We start from the raw sequence: 24673 nt of genomic DNA on the forward strand, positions 1-24673 counted from the left end.
CACAAACACACACACATTCCCCCCCCACACAAACACACATTCCCCCCCACACACACACACATTCCCCCCCACACCCACACACATTCTCCCCCCCCGCACACACACACATTCTCCCCCTCCCCGCACGCAGACACACAAACACACACACACAATTCCCCCGCCCACACACACACACACACACATTCCCCCACCACACACACACACACATTCGCCCCCCCCCACACACAATCCCCACATTCCCCCCCTACACGCACACACATTCCCCCCACACACACACAATTCCCCCACACACACACAATCCCCCCCACACACACACAAACACATTCCCCCCCCGCAACAGACACACACACATTCCGCACACACACACACTCACACACACACATTCCCCACACACACACTCGCACACACATTCCCCCCACACACACATTTCCCCCCCACACACACATTCCCCCCCGACACACACACATTTCCCCGCCACCACACACAATTCCCCCCAACCACACACATTTCCCCCCACCACACACATTTCCCCCCACCACACACATTTCCCCCCCACACACATTCCCCCCCCCCACACACACACACATTCCCCTCCCACACACACACACATTCCCCTACCACACATACATACATACCCCCCTTGCACACATATTCCCCCCAACGCACACACATTCCCCCCCCACGCACACACATTCCCCCCCAACACACACACACACTCCCCCCCAAACACACACACACACTCATTCACCCCCCACACACACACATTCCCCCCCTACACACACACATTCCCCCCCCCCACACACATACACACACACACACACACACACACACACACACACACACACACATTCCCCCCCTACACACACACATTCCCTACCCCCCACCATACACACACACAGACATTCCCCCCGCACACACATTTCGCACCACCCACACACACAAACACATTCCCCCCCCAACACACACACCTCCCCCCACACACACACAATCACATTCCCCCCACACACACACACACCTCCCCCCCACACACACACACACACATTCTCCCCCCCCACACACACACACACAGTTTCCCCCCACCCACACACACACATACACATTCCCCCCACACACACACACACATTCCCCCCCACACACACACACATTCCCCCCCACACACACACAGAGACACACATTCCCCCCCCACACACATACATTCCTCCCCCCCACACACACACACACACACACACACACACACACTCGCCCCCCCACTCCCACACACACACACACATTCTCCCCCCCCCGAACACACACACAATCCCCCCCACACACACACACTCACACATTCCCCCCCCACACACACACGCGCACACATTCCCCAACACAAACACACATTCCTCCCACCACACACACATTCCCCCCCCCACACACACACACATGCCCCCCCCACACACACAAACACACATTCCCCCCCCCACACACACACACAGACACACATTCCACCCCATACACACACAAACACACATATTCCCCCACACACATACACACATTTCCCCTCCCCCCACACACACACACACACACATATTCCCCCTGCACACACACACACACACACACACACACATTCCCCCCCCACACAAACACACACACAAGCACATTCCTCCCCCACACACACACACATTCCCCCCCGCAACAGACACACACACATTCCGCACACACACACTCACACACACACATTCCCCACACACACACTCGCGCACACATTCCCCCCCACACACACACACATTCCCCCCCACACGCACATTCTCCCCCCCACACACACACATTCCCCCCCCACACACACACATTCCCCCCCCACACAAACACACACACATTCCCCCCCCACACACATACACACACACACACACACACATTCCCCCCCCCCACACACACACACACACACAGACACACATTCTCCCCCATACACACACACACACACACACATTCCACCCCCACACACACACCCACATTCCCCCCCGCACACACACATTCCCCCCCCACACAAACACACACACATTCCCTCCCCACACACATACACACACACACACATTCCCCCCCCATACACACACACATTCCACCCACACACACACACACATTCCCCCACACACACACACATTCCCCCCCCACACACATACATTCCTCCCCCACCCACACACACACACATTCCCCCCCAACACACACACATTCCCCCCCACACACACACACGCACACATTCCCCCCCCACACAAACACACGCACACATTCCCCCCACACAAACACACACACATTCCCCCCACACAAACACACACACATTCCCCCCCACACACACACACACATTCCCCCCCCACACACACATTCCCAACCCACACACAATTACCCCCCCACACACACACACATTCCCCATCACACACACAGACACATTTCCCCCCCGACACACACACACACATTCCCCCTCCCCCACACACACATTTCCCCCCACACACACATTTCCCCACACACACATACATTCCTCCCCCACACACACACACACACACACACACATTCGCCCCCCCACTCCCACACACACACACATTCTCCCCCCCCCGAACACACACACATTCCCCCCCCCAACACACACATGCACACATTCCCCCCCCACACACACACGCGCACACATTCCCCCCCAACACAAACACACATTCCTCCCAGCACACACACATTCCCCCCCCACAACACACCCATTTCCCCCACACACACACACACACATTCCCCCCCCCCACACACACACACATGCCCCCCCACACACACAAACACACATTCCCCCCCACACACACACACACACAGACACACATTCCACCCCATACACACACACACACACACACTCACACACACACACACATATTCCCCCACACACATACACACATTTCCCCTCCCCCCCCACACACACACACATATTCCCCCTCCACACACACACACACACACATTCCCCCCCAACACAAACACACACACACACACACATTCCCCCCCCCACACACAAACACATTCCCCCCCCACACACACACACATTCCCCCCCACACACACACGCACTCCCCCCCCCCCACACACACACACACACACACTCACACACAGATTCACCCCCCCCACACACACACACACACACACACACACACATTTCCCCACCCCCACACACACACATTCCCCCCCACGCACACATATTCGCCCCCACGCACACATATTCCCCCCCCCACACACACACACACACACACACATTCCCCCCACACACGCACACACATTCCCCCCACACACACAATCCCCCCACATACACACAATCCCCCCACACACATACACATTCATTCCCGCCCCCACACACTCACACACACATTCCTCCCCCCCACACACACACACACACACACACACACACACACACACACACACACACACACGTTACCCCCCCAACAACACACACACACATTCCCCACCGCAACAGACACACACACATTCCTCCCCCACGCACACACACATTCCCCCACAGACACACATTTCCCCCCCACCACACATTTCCCCCCCACCACACACATTTCCCCCCCACACACATTTCCCCCCCCCACAAACACACACACACACATTCTCCTCCCACACACACACACATTACCCCCCCACGCACACACACATTACCCCCCCACGCACACTTATTCCCCCCCCATGCACACATATTCCCCCCCACGCACACACATTCCCCCTCCCACGCACACACATTCCCCCCACGCACACACATTCCCCCCCCCACGCACATACATTCCCCCCCAACACACACACACACTCCCCCCCAAACACACACACACACATTCCCCCCCCCACACACACACACATTCCCCCCCCACACACACACATTCCCCCCCCCACACACACACACTCATTCCCCCCCTACACACACACATTCCCCCCCCACACACACACACTCATTCCCCCCCTACACACACACATTCCCCCCCCACACACACACACACACACACACACACACACACACATTCCTCCCCCACACACACACACACATTCCTCCCCCACACACACACACACATTCCTCCCCCCACACACACACATTCCCCCCTACACACACACATTCCCCCCCCACACACACATTCCCCCCCTACACACACACACACACATTCCTCCCCCACACACACACACACATTCCCCCCCACACACACACACACACATTCCCCCCCCCACACACACACATTCCCCCCCCACGCACACACATTCCCCCCCCACACACACACACAAACACATTCCCCCCCCACACACACATTCCCCCCCACACACACACACATTCGCCCCCCCCACCCACACATTCTCCCCCCACCGCACACACACACATTCCCCCCCAGCACACACACTTTCCCCCCCACACACACACACGCACACATTCCCCACCCACACAAACAAACACACATTCCCCCCACCACACACACACATTCCCCCCCACACACACACACCCCCCCCCCACACACACACACATTCCCCCCCAACACACACACACACAGACACACATTCCCCCCCCACCACACACACACATTTCCCCTCCACCCCCCACACACACACACATTCCCCCTCCACACACACACACACACACACACACACACACACAAACACACATTCCCCCCACACACACATTCACCCCCCACACAAACACACACACACTCATTCCTCCCCACACAAACACACACACACATTCCCCCCCCACACGCACACACACATTCCCCCCCCCACCCACACACACACACATTCTCCCCCCCCGCACGCAGACACACAAACACACACACACACAGACACACAATTCCCCCCACACACACATTTCCCCCCCCACACACATTCGCCCCCCCACACACACACACATATTCCCCCCCACACACACACATAATTTCCCCCCCCCACACACACACATAATCACCCCCCCACACACACACACATAATCACCCCCCCACACACATACCCCCCTCACACACACACATACATTCCCCCCCCGACACACACACATTCCCCTCCACACACACACATTCCCCCCCCACAAACACACACACATATTCCCCCCCCACAAACACACACACACACACACACACATTCCCCCCCCCCACACACACACACACACACACACACACACATTCCCCGCCCCACACACACACACAGACTAACATTCCCCCCCATACACACACACACATTCCCCCCCTCACACACACACACACACACACACACAGACACATTCCCCCCCTCACACACACACACACATTCCCCCCCTCACACACACACACACACATTCCCCCCACACACACACACACATTTCCCCTCCCCCCCACACACACATATTCCCCCTCCACACACACACACACACACACAAATATTCCCTACCCCCACACACACACACATTCCCCCCCACACACACATATTTCGCACCCCCCACACACACACAAACACATTCCCCCCCTCAACACACACACCTCCCCCCACACACAAACACATTCCCTCCCCCACACACACACCTCGCCCCCCCCCAAACACACACACACACACACACACACACACACATTCTCCCCCCCCACACACACACACACACACACAGATTCCCCCCCCACACATACACATATTCCCCCTCCACACACACACACACATTCCCCCCCTACACACACACACACACACACACACACACACACACACAAACACACACACACAAATATTCCCTACCCCCACACACACACACATTCCCCCCCACACACACATATTTCGCACCCCCCACACACACACAAACACATTCCCCCCCTCAACACACACACCTCCCCCCACACACAAACACATTCACTCCCCCACACACACACCTCGCCCCCCCCCAAACACACACACACACACACACACACACATTCTCCCCCCCCACACACACACACACACACACACACAGATTCCCCCCCCACACATTCCCCCCCCACACACACACATATTCCCCCTCCACACACACACACATTCCCCCCCTACACACACACACACACACACACACAAATATTCCCTACCCCCACACACACACACATTCCCCCCCACACACACATATTTCGCACCCCCCCACACACACACAAACACATTCCCCCCCTCAACACACACACCTCCCCCCACACACAAACACATTCCCTCCCCCACACACACACCTCGCCCCCCCCCAAACACACACACACACACACATTCTCCCCCCCCCACACACACACAGATTCCCCCCCCACACATTCCCCCCCCACACACACACATATTCCCCCCACCCCACACACACACATACACTCCCCCCCTAACACACACACACACACACATTCCCGCCCCAACACACACACACACACATTTCCCCCCCCCCGCAACAGGCACACACACATTCCCCCCACACACACACTCGCATACACATTCCTCCCCCCCACACACACACATTTTCCCGCCACACACACATTCCCCCCCACACACACATTTCCCCCCCCCACGCACACACATTCCCTCCCAACACACACACACACACTCCCCCCCAAACACACACACATTCCCCCCCCCACACAGACACACATTCCCCCCCCCCCACCCACACACACACATTCCCCCCTACACACACACACACACACACACATACACATTCCCCCCCTACACACACACACACACACACTCCCCCCCCACACAAACAAATATTCCCTACCAACACACACACACACATTCCCCCCCCCACACACATATTTCGCACCCCCCACACACACACAAACACATTCCCCCCCCCAACACACACACCTCCCCCCACACACTCACAAACACATTCCCCCCCCAAACACACACCTCCCCCCCCACACACACACACACACATTCTCCCCCCCACACACACACACACAGATTCCCCCCCCCACACACACACGCACATACACACACACATTCCCCCCTCACACACATTTCCCCCCCCACACACACACATATTCCCCCCCCCACACACACACATATTCCCCCCCCACACACACACACATATCCCCCCCCACACACACATAATTCCCCCCCACACACACACACATCATCACCCCCCCACACACACACACATAATCACCCCCCCACACACACACACACACATTCCACCCCCTGACATACACACACTTTCCCCCCGCCCACACACACACATTCCCCCCTCCACACACACATTCCCCCCCCACAAACACACACACGCATTCCCCCCCCACAAACACACACACATTCCCCCCCCCACACACACACACACATTCCCCGCCCCACACACACACACTCCCCGCCCCACACACACACACAGACACACATTCCCCCCCATACACACACACACATTCCCACACACACACACACACACACATTCCCCCCCCCCACACACACACACACACACACACACACACACACATTCCCCGCCCCACACACACACACAGACACACATTCCCCCCCATACACACACACACATTCCCCCACACACACACACACACATTCCCCCCACCACACACACACACATTCCCCCCCTCACACACACACACACACACACACACACACACACACACACACACACACACAGACACACATTCCTCCCCACAAACACACATTTCCCCCCCGCAACAGACACACACACATTCCCCCCACACACACACTCGCACACACATTCCTCCCCCCCACACACACACACATTTCCCCGCCACACACATATTCCCCCCCCACACACACATTTCCCACACACACACACACACACACACACACACACACACACGTTCCCCTCCCACACACACACACACATTTCCCCCCGCAACGCACACACATTCCCTCCCAACACACACACACACTCCCCCCCAAACACACACACATTCCCCCCCCCCACACACACACACATTCACCCCCCCACCCACACACACACATTCCCCCCTACACACACACACACACACACACACACACACACACTCCCCCCCCACACACACAAATATTCCCTACCCCCACACACACACACATTCACCCCCCACCCACACACACACATTCCCGCCTACACACACACACACATTCCACCCCTACACGCACACACACACACACACTCCCCCCCCACACACACAAATATTCCCTACCCCCACACACACACACATTCCCCCCCCCACACACATATTTCGCACCCCCCACACACACACAAACACATTCCCCCCCAACACACACACCTCCCCCCACACACACTCAAACACATTCCCCCCCCACACACACACCTCCCCCCCACACACACACGCACACACACACACACATTCCCCCCACACACACATTTCCCCCCCCACACACATTCGCCCCCCCACACACACACATATTCCCCCCCCACACACACACACATATTCCCCCCCCCACACACACACATAATTCCCCCCCCACACACACACATAATCACCCCCCCACACACACACACACATAATCACCCCCCCACACATTCCCCCCCACGCACACACACATTCCCCCCCCACACACATTTCCCCCCCCCACACACACACATATTCCCCCCCACACACACATAATCCCCCCCCCCACACACACACACACACACATTCACCCCCACACACATTCCCCCCCCACACACACACACATTCCCCCCCCCCCACACACACACAGACACACATACATTTCCCCTCCCCCCCCACACACACACACATTCCCCCTCCACACACACACACACACATTCCACCCACACACACATTCACCCCCCACACAAACACACATTCCCCCCGCCAGACACACATTTCCCCCCCCACACACATTCCCCCCCGAACACACACAATCCCCCCCACATACACACACACATATTCCCCCCAACACACACACACATATTCCCCCCCCACACTCATATTCCCCCCCACACACACACATATTCCCCCACCACACACACACACACATTTTCCCCCCCACACACACACACATACCCACCTCACACACACACATACATTCCCCCCCCCACACACACACACACACATTCCCGCCCCAACACACACACACACACACACACAATTTCCCCCCCGCAACAGACACACACACATTCCCCCCACACACACACTCGCATACACATTCCTCCCCCCCACACACACACATTTTCCCGCCACACACACATTCCCCCCCCACACACACATTTCCCCCCCCCAACACACACACACACACACACACACACACACACACATTCCCCTCCCACACACACACACGTTCCCCTCCCACACACACACACACATTTCCCTCCCCCACGCACACACATTCCCTCCCAACACACACACACAGTCCCCCCCAAACACACACACATTCCCCCCCCCACACACACACAAATTCCCCCCCCACACACACACACACATTCCCCCCTACACACACACACACATTCCCCCCCTACACACACACACTCCCCCCCCACACACACAAATATTCCCTACCCCCACACACACACACATTCCCCCCCCACACACATATTTCGCACCCCCCACACACACACAAACACATTCCCCCCCCAACACACACACCTCCCCCCACACACACACAAACACATTCCCCCCCCACACACACACCTCCCCCCACACACACACACATTCTCCCCCCCACACACACACACACACACAGATTCCCCCCCCACACACACACACGCACATACACACACACACACACACACACATTCCCCCCACACACACTTTTCTCCCCCCACACACAATCGCCCCCCCACACACACACATATTCCCCCCGCCACACACACACATATTCCCCGCCGCACACACACATAATCCCCCCCCCACACACATACCCCCCTCACACACACACATACATTCCACCCCCCGACACACTCACACTTTCCCCCCGCCCACACACACACATTCCCCCCCACACACACACATCCCCCCCCCACAAACACACACTCGCATTCCCCCCCCACAAACACACACACACACAGACACACATTCCCCCCCATACACACACACACATTTCCCCCCCCCCACACACACACACACACACACACATTCCCTCCACCACACACACACACACATTCCCCCCCTCACACACACACACACACACACACACACACACACACAGACACACATTCCCCCCCCACACACACACATTTCCCCCCCGCAACAGACACACACACATTCCCCCCACACACACACTCGCACACATTCCCCCCTCCCCACACACACACATAGACACACATTCCCCCCCATACACACACACACACACACATTCCCCCCCACACACACACACACATTTCCCCTCCACACACACACACATTTCCCCTCCACACACACACACACACATTCCCCCCACACAAACACACACACACATTCCCCCCCACCACACACACACACACACATTCCCCCCCCAACACACACACACATTTCCCCTCCACACACACACACATTTCCCCTCCACACACACACACACACATTCCCCCCACACACACACACATACATTCCCCCCACACAAACACATTCCCCCCCACCACACACACACACACACACACATTCCCCCCCTCCCCACACACACACACATAGACACACATTCCCCCCCATACACACACACACACACATTCCCCCCCCACACACAATTTCACCTCCACACACACACACACACACATTCCCCCCACACACACATTCACCCCCACACAAACACACACATTCCCCCCCCACCTACACACACACACATTCTCCCCCCCGGCACAAACACACATTCTCCCCCCCCGCACGGACACACACACACACACACACACACACACACACACACACACATTCCCCCCCCACACACACAATTCCCCCCCCCCCCACACACACACACACAAGCATTCCCCTCCCACACACATACACATTCCCCCCCCCACGCACACACACATTTCCCCCCACGGACACATATTTCCCCCGCCCACACACACATTCCAACCCACGCACACATATTCCCCCCACACACACACACACAATCCACACACACACACCCACACACATATTCCCCCCCCCACACACACACACACACATTCCCCCCACACACGCACAAACATTCCCCCCCACATGCACACACATTCCCCCCACACGCACACACATTCCCCCCCCACACACACAATCCCCCCCCCACACACAATCCCCCCCCCACACACACACATTCATTCCCCCCCCCCACACACTCACACACACATTCCCCCCCCAACACACACATTCCCCCCGCAACAGACACACACACATACCCCCCACACACACACACGCACACACATTCCTCCCCCACACACACATTCCCCCCCGCACACACATTCCCCCCCGCACACACACATTCCCCCCACACACACACATTCCCCCCACACACACACACATTCCCCCCCCACCACACACATTCCCCCCCCCCACCACACACATTCCCCCCCCCCACCACACACATTCCCCGCCCACCACACACATTTCCCCCCCACCACACACATTCCCCCCCCCACCACACACATTCCCCGCCCACCACACACATTTCCCCCCCACCACACACATTCCCCGCCCACCACACACATTTCCCCCCCACCACACACATTTCCCCCCACACACATTCCCGCCCCACACACATTCCCGCCCAACACACACACACTCCCCTCCCACACACACACACATTCCCCCCCACGCACGCACACATATTCCCCCCCCACGCACGCACACATATTCCCCCCCACGCACGCACACATATTCCCCCCCACGCACACACACTCCCCTCCCACACACACACACATTCCCCCCCCACACACACACACACACATTCCCCCCCCACACACACACTCACATTCCACCCCCCACACACACACACATTCCCCCACCAACACACACACACACACACACATTCGCCCCCCCCCACCCACACACTCACACATTCTCCCCCGCACGCACACACACACATTCCCCCCCCATGCACACACACACACATTCCCCCCCCACCACACACACACATTCCCCCCCCACCACACACATTTCCCCCCACCACACACATTTCCCCCCACCACACACATTCCCCCCCCCACACACATTCCCCCCCCCACACACACACACACACACACTCCCCTCCCACACACACACACACACATTCCCCCCCCCCATGCACGCACACATATTCCCCCCCACGCACACACACACATTCCCCCCCCACACACACACACACACACACACATTCCCCCCCCACACACACACACACATTCCCCCCCCCCCACACACACACACATTCCCCCCCCACACACACACACACACACACTCGCCCCCCCCACCCACACACACACACACTCGCCCCCCCCACCCACACACTCACACATTCTGCCCCCCACGCACACACACACACTCCCCCCCACGCACACACACACATTCCCCCCCCACACAAACACTCACACTTTCCCCCCCGACACACACACACACATTCCCCCCCACGCACGCACACATATTCCCCCCCACGCACACATATTCCCCCCCACGCACACACACATTCCCCCCACACACACACACACACACACACATTCCCCCCCTACACACTCACACATTCTCCCCCCCACGCATACACACACATTCCCCCCCCACACAAACACTCACACATTCCCCCCCCACACAAACACACATATTCCACCCCCACACACACACATTCCCCCCGACACACACACACACATTCCCCCCCCCACACACACACACACACACATTCCACCCCCACACACACACACACATTCCACCCCCACACACACACATTCCCCCCGCCACACACACACATTCCCCCCCCCACACACACACATTCCCCCACACACACACATTCCCCCACACACACACATTCCCCCACACACACACGCATTCCCCCCCCACACACACACACACATTCCCCCACACACACACACACACATTCCCCCACACACACACACATTCCCCCCCCACCACACACATTTCCCCCCCACCACACAATTTCCCCCCACTCACATTCCCGCCCCACACACATTCCCGCCCCACACACATTCCCGCCCCACACACACACACACTCCCCTCCCACACACATTCCCCCCCACGCACGCACACATATTCCCCCCCACGCACACATATTCCCCCCCACGCACACACACATTCCCCCCACACACACACACATTCCCCCCACACACACACATACACACACACACACACACACATTCCCCCCACACACACACACACACACACACACACACACATTCCCCCCCTACACACTCACACATTCTCCCCCCCACGCATACACACACAGTCCCCCCCACGCACACACACACATTCCCCCCCCACACAAACACACATATTCCACCCCCACACACACACATTCCCCCCGACACACACACACACATTCCCGCCCCCACACACACACACATTCCCCCCCCTCCACACACACACATTCCCCCCCCCCACACACACACTCCCCCCCCCACACACACACACATTCCCCCCCCCACACACACATTCCCCCCCCACACACACACACATTCCCCCCCCCCACACACACACACATTCCCCCACACACACACACATTCCCCCACACACACACACATTCCCCCCAACACACACACATTCCCCCCCACACACACACACACCCCCCCCACACACACACACACATTTCCCCTCCCCCCCCACACACACACATTCCCCCCACACACACACACACACTCCCCACACACACACACACACTCCCCACACACACACACACACACACACATTCCCCCCCAACACAAACACACATTCCCTCCCCCCCACACACACACACACACTCGCCCCCCCCACCCACACATTCACACATTCTCCCCCCCCACGCACACACACACATTCCCCCCCCACACAAACAGTCACACATTCCCGCCCCACACACATTCCCGCCCCCCACACACACACACACACTCCCCTCCCACACACACACTCATTCCCCCCCACACACACATTTCCCCCCCACCACACACATTTCCCCCCCACCACACACACATTCCCCTCCCACACACACACACATTCCCCTCCCACACACACACACATTCCCCCCCCACGCACGCACACGTATTCCCCCCCACACACAGATATTCCCCCCCACGCACACACATTCCCCCCCCACGCACACACACATTTCCCCCCACAGACACATATTTCCCCCGCCCACACACACATTCCACCCCACGCACACATATTCCCCCCCCCCACACACACACACACACACACACACACACACACACACACACACACACACACACACACACACACACATTCCCCCCACACACGCACACACATTCCCCCCCACAGGCACACACATTCCCCCCACACGCACACACATTCCCCCCACACACACACACACATTCATTCCCCCCCCCCACACACACACACACATTCCCCCCCCAACACACACATTCCCCCCGCAACAGACACACACACATTCCCCCCACACACACACACGCACACACATTCCTCCCCCACACACACATTCCCCCCCGCACACACCCCCCCCCACACACACACATTCCTGCCCCACACACACACATTCCCCCCCCACCACACACATTCCCCCCCCACCACACACATTCCCCCCCACCACACACATTTCCCCCCACACACATTCCCGCCCCACACACATACACACTCCCCTCCCACACACACACACATTCCACCCACGCACACACACATATTCCCCCCCACGCACGCACACATATTCCCCCCCACGCACGCACACTCCCCTCCCACACACACACACATTCCCCCCCCACACACACACACACACACACACACACATTCCCCCCCCACACACACACAATCCCCCCCACACACACACACATTCCCCCACACACACACACACATTCCCCCCCCACACACACACACATTCCCCCACACACACACACACACATTCCCCCACACACACACACATTCCCCCCCCACCACACACACATTCCCCCCCCACCACACACACATTCCCCCCCCACCACACACATTTCCCCCCCACCACACACATTACCCCCCACTCACATTCCCGCCCCACACACATTCCCGCCCCCCCACACACACACACACTCCCCTCCCACACACACACACATTCCCCCCCACGCACGCACACATATTCCCCCCCACGCACGCACACATATTCCCCCCCACGCACACATATTCCCCCCCACGCACACACACTCCCCTCCCACACACACACACACATTCCCCCCCCCACACACACACACACTTCCCCCCCCACACACACACACACACAATCCCCACACACACACAGACATTGCCCCCCCACACACACACACACATTCGCCCCCCCACCCACACACTCACACATTCTCCCCCCCCCACACACACACACACTTCCCCCCCCACACACACACAATCCCCCCCACACACAGACACACATTCCCCCCCCCACGCACACACACACATTCCCCCCCCCACGCACACACACACATTCCCCCCCCCCACGCACACACACACATTCCCCCCCCCCCCACCACACACACACACATTCCCCCCCCAACACACACACACATTCCCCCCCCCACCACACACACACATTCCCCCCCCCACCACACACATTTCCCCCACCACACACATTCCCCCCCACACACATTCCCGCCCCACACACACACACACACACACACACACACTCCCCTCCCACACACACACACATTCCCCCCCCCATGCACGCACACATATTCCCCCCCACGCACACATATTCCCCCCCACGCACACACACATTCCCCCCCCACACACACACACACACACACACACACACATTCCCCCCCCCCACACACACACACACACACACACACACACACACACACATTCCCCCCCTACACACTCACACATTCTCCCCCCCACGCATACACACACACTCCCCCCCACGCACACACACACATTCCCCCCCCACACAAACACTCACACATTCCCCCCCCCACACAAACACACATATTCCACCCCCACACACACACATTCCCCCCCGACACACACACACACATTCCCCCCCACACACACACACATATTCCACCCCCACACACACACATTCCCCCCCGACACACACACACACATTCCCCCCCACACACACACACACATTCCCCCCCCAACACACACACACTTTCCCCCCCACACACACACACATTCCCCCCCCAACACACACACATTCCCCCCCCCCACACACACACACATTCCCCCACACACACACACACATTCCCCCCCACACACACACACACCCCCCCACACACACACACACACATTTCCCCTCCCCCCCCACACACACATTCCCCACACACACACACACTCCCCACACACACACACACACACATTCCCCCCCAACACAAACACACATTCCCCCCCAACACAAACACACATTCCCCCCCCACACACACACACACACACACTCGCCCCCCCCACCCACACATTCACACATTCTCCCCCCCCACGCGCACACACACATTCCCCCCCCACACAAACACTCACACATTCCCGCCCCACACACATTCCCGCCCCCCACACACACACACACTCCCCTCCCACACACACACACATTCCTCCCCACGCACGCACACATATTCCCCACCACGCACACACACTCCCCTCCCACACACACACACACATTCCCCCCCCACACACACACACACACACAATCCCCCCCACACACAGACACACATTCCCCCCCCCACGCACCCACACACATTCCCCCCCCCACCACACACACACATTCCCCCCCCCACCACACACACACATTCCCCCCCCCACCACACACACACATTCCCCCACCACACACATTTCCCCCACCACACACATTCCCGCCCCACACACACACACACACACACACACACTCCCCTCCCACACACACACATTCCCCCCCGCCATGCACGCACACATATTCCCCCCCACGCACACATATTCCCCCCCACGCACACACACATTCCCCCCACGCACACACATACACATTCCCCCCCACACACACACACACACACAAACACACACACATTCCCCCCCTACACACTCACACATTCTCCCCCCCACGCATACACACACACTCCCCCCCACGCACACACACTCGTTCCCCCCCACGCACACACACACATTCCCCCCCCCCCACACAAACACTCACACATTCCCCCCCCACACACACACATTCCCCCCCCACACACACACACATTCCCCCCCCACACACACACACATTCCCCCCCACACACACACACTCCCCCCCACACACACACACATTTCCCCTCCCCCCCCACACACACACACACACACACTCCCCCCACACACACACACACACTCCCCACACACACACACACATTCCCCCCCAACACAAACACACATTCCCCCCCCCACACACACACACACACACACACACACTCGCCCCCCCACCCACACACTCACACATTCTCCCCCCCCACGCACACACACACATTCCCCCCCCCACACAAACACTCACACATTCCCCCCCCACACAAACACTCACACATTCCCCCCCCACACACACACACTCCACCGCACACAAAGACACACTCCCCCCCACACACACACACACACATTTCCCCTCCCCCCCCACACACACACATTCCCCCCCACACACACACACACTCCCCACACACACACATTCCCCCCACACACACACACACACTCCCCCCACACACACACACACACACACACACACACTCCCCCCACACACACACACACACACACACACACATTCCCCCCCAACACAAACACACATTCCCCTCCCCACACACACACATTCCCCTCCCCCACCTACACACACACACCCATTCTCCCCCCCCGCACACACATTTCCCCCCCACACACACACACATTCCCCCCAACACACACACATTCCCCCCCCCCACACACACATTCCCCCCCCCCCACACACACACTCCCCCCCCACACACACACATTTCCCCTCCCCCCCCACACACACACACTCCCCCCACACACACACACACACACACACACACACACACACACTCGCCCCCCCCCCACCCACACATTCTCCCCCCCCACGCACACACACACATTCCCCCCCCACACAAACACTCACACATTCCCCCCCCACACAAACACACATATTCCACCCCCACACACACACATTCCCCCCCGACACACACACACACATTCCCCCCCCCACACACACACACATTCCCCCCCCACACACACATACATTCCCCCCCCCACACACACATATATTCCCCCCCCACACACACATACATTACCCCCCCACACACACATTCCCCCCCCACACACACACACACACACACATTCCCCCAAACACACACACATTCCCCCCCACACACACACACACCCCCCCACACACACACACACATTTCCCCTCCCCCCCCACACACACACATTCCCCCCACACACACACACTCCACACACACACACAGTCCCCCCCCCCACACACACACACACACACACACACACACACACACACATTCCCCTCCCCCACCTACACACACACACCCATTCTACCCCCCCGCACACACACACACATTTTCCCCCCCCCACACACACACACACACACACACACACACACACACACACACACACACTCGCACCCCCCACCGACACACTCACACATTCTCCCCCCCCACGCACACACACACATTCCCCCCCCACACACACACCCACACACACACACACACACATTTCCCCTCCCCCCCCACACACACACATTCCCCCCACACACACACACTCCACACACACACACACATTCCCCCCCCACACACAGACACACACACACACTCACACACACACACACATTCCCCTCCCCCACCTACACACACACACCCATTCTCCCCCCCCGCACACACACAATTTCCCCCCCCCCCACACACACACACACACACACACACACACACACACATTCCCCTCCCCCACCTACACACACACACCCATTCTCCACCTCCCCACACACATTTCCCCCCCACACACACACACACACACACACACACACACACACACACACACACACACACACACTCGCCCCCCCCACCCACACACTCACACATTCTCCCCCCCCACGCACACACACACATTCCCCCCCCACACAAACACTCACACATTCCCCCCCCACACAAACACACATATTCCACCCCCACACACACACATTCCCCCCCGACACACACACACACATTCCCCCCCCCACACACACACATTCCCCCCCACACACACACATACATTTCCCCCCCCACACACACATACATTCCCCCCCCACACACACATTCCCCCCCCCCCCACACACACACACACACATTCCCCCACACACACACACATTCCCCCCCACACACACACATTCCCCCCCACACACACACACACACACATTTCCCCTCCCCCCCCACACACACACACTCCACACACACACACACACACACACACACACACACACACACACACACACACACATTCCCCTCCCGCACCTACACACACACACCCATTCTCCCCCCCCGCACACACACACACATTCCCCCCCCCCACACACACACACATTCCCCCACACACACACACATTCCCCCCAACACACACACATTCCCCCCCACACACACACACTCCCCCCCACACACACACACATTTCCCCTCCCCCCCCACACACACACATTCCCCCCACACACACACACACTCCCCACACACACACACACACACATTCCCCCCAACACAAACACACATTCCCCCCCCACACACACACACACATTCCCCCCCCCACACACACACACACATTCCCCCCCGACACACACACACACATTCCCCCCCACACACACACACATACATTCCCCCCCCACACACACACATACATTCCCCCCCCACACACACACATACATTCCCCCCCCACACACACACACATTCCCCCCCCACACACACACACATTCCCCCCCACACACACACACACACATTCCCCCCACACACACACACATTCCCCCCCCACACACACACACACATTCCCCCCACACACACACACATTCCCCCACACACACATTCCCCCACACACACATTCCCCCCCACACACACGCACACATTCCCCCCCACACACACACATTCCCCCCCACACACACGCACACATTCCCCCCCACACACACACATTCCCCCCCACACACACACACTCCCCCCCACACATTCACACTCCCCCCCACACACACACACTCCCCCCCCCCACACACACACACACACATTTCCCCTCCCCCCCCACACACACACATTCCCCCCACACACACACACTCCACACACACACACACATTCCCCCCCCACACACAGACACACACACACACACACATTCCCCTCCCCCACCTACACACACACACCCATTCTCCCCCCCCGCACACACACAATTTCCCCCCCCACACACACACACACACACACATTCCCCTCCCCCACCTACACACACACACCCATTCTCCACCTCCCCACACACATTTCCCCCCCCCCACACACACACACACACACACTCGCCCCCCCCACCCACACACTCACACATTCTCCCCCCCCACGCACACACACACATTCCCCCCCCACACAAACACTCACACATTCCCCCCCCACACAAACACACATATTCCACCCCCACACACACACATTCCCCCCCGACACACACACACACATTCCCACCCCCACACACACACATTCCCCCCCACACACACACATACATTCCCCCCCCACACACACATACATTCCCCCCCCACACATACACACACACATTCCCCCACACACACACACACATTCCCCCCCACACACACACATTCCCCCCCACACACACACACATTTCCCCTCCCCCCCCACACACACAGATTCCCCCCACACACACACACTCCACACACACACACACACACACACACACACACATATTCCCCCCCCCACACACACACACACATATTCCCCCCCCCACACACACACACACACACACACACACACACACACACTCCCCTCCCGCACCTACACACACACACCCATTCTCCCCCCCCGCACACACACACACATTCCCCCCCCCCCCCACACACACACACATTCCCCCACACACACACACATTCTCCCCAACACACACACACTCCCCCCCACACACATTTCCCCTCCCCCCCCACACACACACATTCCCCCCACACACACACACACTCCCCACACACACACACACACACACATTCACCCCCAACACAAACACATATTCCCCCCCCACACACACACACACATTCCCCCCCCACACACACACACACACATTCCCCCCCCACACACACACACACACACTCGCTCCCCCCACCCACACACTCACACATTCTCCCCCCCCACGCACACACACACATTCCCCCCCGACACACACACACACACATTCCCCCCCACACACACACACATACATTCCCCCCACACACACACACACATTCCCCCCCCACACACACACACATTCCCCCCACACACACACACATTCCCCCCCCACACACACACACACATTCCCCCCACACACACACACATTCCCCCCACACACACACACATTCCCCCACACACACATTCCCCCACACACACACACACACATTCCCCCACACACACACACACACATTCCCCCCCACACACACACATTCCCCCCCACACACACGCACACATTCCCCCCCACACACACACATTCCCCCCCACACACACGCACACATTCCCCCCCACACACACGCACACATTCCCCCCCACACACTCACACTCCCCCCCACACACACACACTCCCCCCCCACACATACTCCCCCCCCCCCCACACACACACACACACACACATTTCCCCTCCCCCCCCACACACACATTCCCCCCACACACACACATTCCCTCCACACACACACACTCCCCACACACACACACACACACACACATTCCCCCCCCCACACACACACACACACACACACACACACATTCCCCTCCCCCACCTACACACACACACCCATTCTCCCCCCCCGCACACACACACATTCCCCCCCCACACACACACACATTCCCCCCCACACACATACACATTCCCCCCCCCCCACACACACACATTCCCCCCCCACGCACACATATTCCCCCCCCACGCACACACACATTCCCCCCCCCACACACACACATTCCCCCCACACTCACACACGCACACACATTCCTCCCCCCCACACACACTCATTCCCCCCCACACACACACATTCCCCCCCCACACACACACATTCCCCCCCCACACACACACATTCCCCCCCCACACACACACATTCCCCCCCCACACACACTCATTCCCCCCCAACACACACTCATTCCCCCCCCACACACACATTTCCCCCCCACACACACATTTCCCCCCCACCACACACACATTTCCCCCCCACCACACACACATTTCCCCCCCACCACACACATTTCCCCCCCACCACACACATTTCCCCCCACCACACACACACACAATCCCCTCCCACACACACACACATTCCCCCCCCACTCACACACAGATATTCCCCCCCACGCACACACATTCCCCCCCCACGCACACACATTCTCCCCCCGCCACACACACACACACACACACACTCCCCCCCACCCACACACACACATTCCCCCCCACACACACACATTCCCCCCCTACACACACAAACACATTCCCCCCCCTGCACACACACAAACACATTCCCCCCCTACACACACACATTCCCCCCTTACACACACACATTCTCCCCCACCCCCACACACACACATTCCCCCCCTACACACACACATTCCCTCCCCCCCCACACACACACACACTCCCCCCCCACATACACACAAATATTCCCTCCCCCCACACACACACATTCCCTCCCCCCACACACACACAATTTCGCACCCCCCACACACACAAACACATTCCCCCCCCAACACACACACCTCCCCCCACACACACACACACACACACTCTCCCCCCCCCCCACACACACACACACACACACACACACACACACACACTCCCCCCCCCACACACACACATTCTCCTCCTCCCACACACACACTCAGATTCCCCCCCACACACACACACAGATTCCCCCCCCACACACACATTCCCCCCACACACACACATTCCCCCCACACACACACACACATTCCCCCCACACACACACACACATTCCCCCCACACACACACATTCCCCCCACACACACACATTCCCCCCCCACACACACATTCCCCCCCACACACACATATTCCCCCCAACACACACTCACGTCTTCCCCCCCCACACACACACATATTCCCCCCCACACACACGCACACATTCCCCCCCACACACACGCACACATACCCCCCCACACACATATATTCCCCCCCCCACACACACACACATAATCCCCCCCCCACACACACACACATAATCCCCCCCCCACACACACACAATCCCCCTCCACACACACACATAATCCCCCCCCCACACACACACATAATCCCCCCCCACACACACACACATAATCCCCCCCCACACACACACATAATCCCCCCCACACACACACATATATTCCCCCCCCCACACACACACATATATTCCCCCCCCCACACACACACATATATTCCCCCCCCACACACACACACACACATTCCCCCCCCACACACACACACACACATTCCCCCCCCACACACACACACACACATTCCCCCCCCCACACACACACACACATTCCCCCCCCCACACACACACATTCCCCCCCCACTTACACACATATTCCGCCCCCCCACACACACACATACATTCCCCCCCACACACACACACTTCCCCCTCAACTCACACACACACACACGCACACACACACACTTCGCCACCAACAAACACACACAGACTTCCCCCCCAACACACACACACACACACACACACACACTCTCTCTCTCTCTCTCTGAACACCCTCACACACACACACAGGTAGACATACACTAAATCTATTGAGTGAATTTGTATTTGCTGATACATTCCATTTTGTTCAAAAAGCACACAATTTGTAGGCATTCAGTCAATGTATGGTTTTATAAATTCATACTTTAGAAATAAAACTACTTTGATTCTAATCTAAAACATAAACACATTCTAATCAAGGTCTCACATCTAACATGAACTATCTGATGTAAAATGTCACCCTTGTTTACACTGATAAAACCTTGAGTTCTCTCCGGACCAAGATTAAAGATTTAACAGCATCCTATGTTTCTTTAGGATATCCTCAATGTTGTGATCCTTTGATCTTTTACTTACAAATTGTGTCTGATACTACCTCTTACACTAACATGTGAAGGAGGACTGAGGGTCCGAAAGCTCGTGTTTTGAAATTAACCTGTTGGACTGTAACTTGGTGTCGTGTGATTTCTGACCTTGTCCACCCCAGCCCAACAATGGCTGCTTCACATCATGCATATTCGTTGATGCTGGATGTCTTGGTAGCTGTAAGGTTCCATGATTTCTCAGTTAGTTGTTGCCTTAGATCCGGTTCACTGTTCTTTTAGAGTTGTTGTGCGAATTGGATTTTCTAACTGAATGATGGTTCCAGGCAGCTGTCCCTGTGACTATGTATTTCCCCAGAGCATCGACTAGCTGTTGTTTTCTTTAATTTTAGAAGTTCTGTCACAACTCCAGGATTTTGTTAGAAGGCAAGGGTTTTTGGTACAGTATTTAAAATGATAGGGATACTACAATGCTGAGGCTGATTGATTAAGGACCATGTAGAGAGGCAAATATAGACAGCATGAGAGTGGGGAGCAAGAGCGAGC

At 57.7% G+C, this 24673-nt stretch overlaps 1 protein-coding gene across 1 annotated transcript in view; it reads right to left on the reverse strand.

Moving 5' to 3' along the window:
• The window catches only part of tex11 (testis expressed 11), a 330058-nt gene extending 305637 nt beyond the window's left edge, over window positions 1–24421 (reverse strand). The window contains exon 1 of the mRNA XM_059651258.1: window positions 24278–24421. Coding sequence (XP_059507241.1) covers window positions 24278–24320 — 43 coding nt within the window. The 5' untranslated portion in view covers window positions 24321–24421. The remainder of the gene's footprint in view (window positions 1–24277) is intronic.
• Window positions 24422–24673: the final 252 nt, after the last annotated feature.

The sequence above is a fragment of the Stegostoma tigrinum genome, chromosome 15 (assembly GCF_030684315.1).
Source record: "Stegostoma tigrinum isolate sSteTig4 chromosome 15, sSteTig4.hap1, whole genome shotgun sequence".
Lineage (NCBI taxonomy): Eukaryota > Metazoa > Chordata > Chondrichthyes > Orectolobiformes > Stegostomatidae > Stegostoma > Stegostoma tigrinum.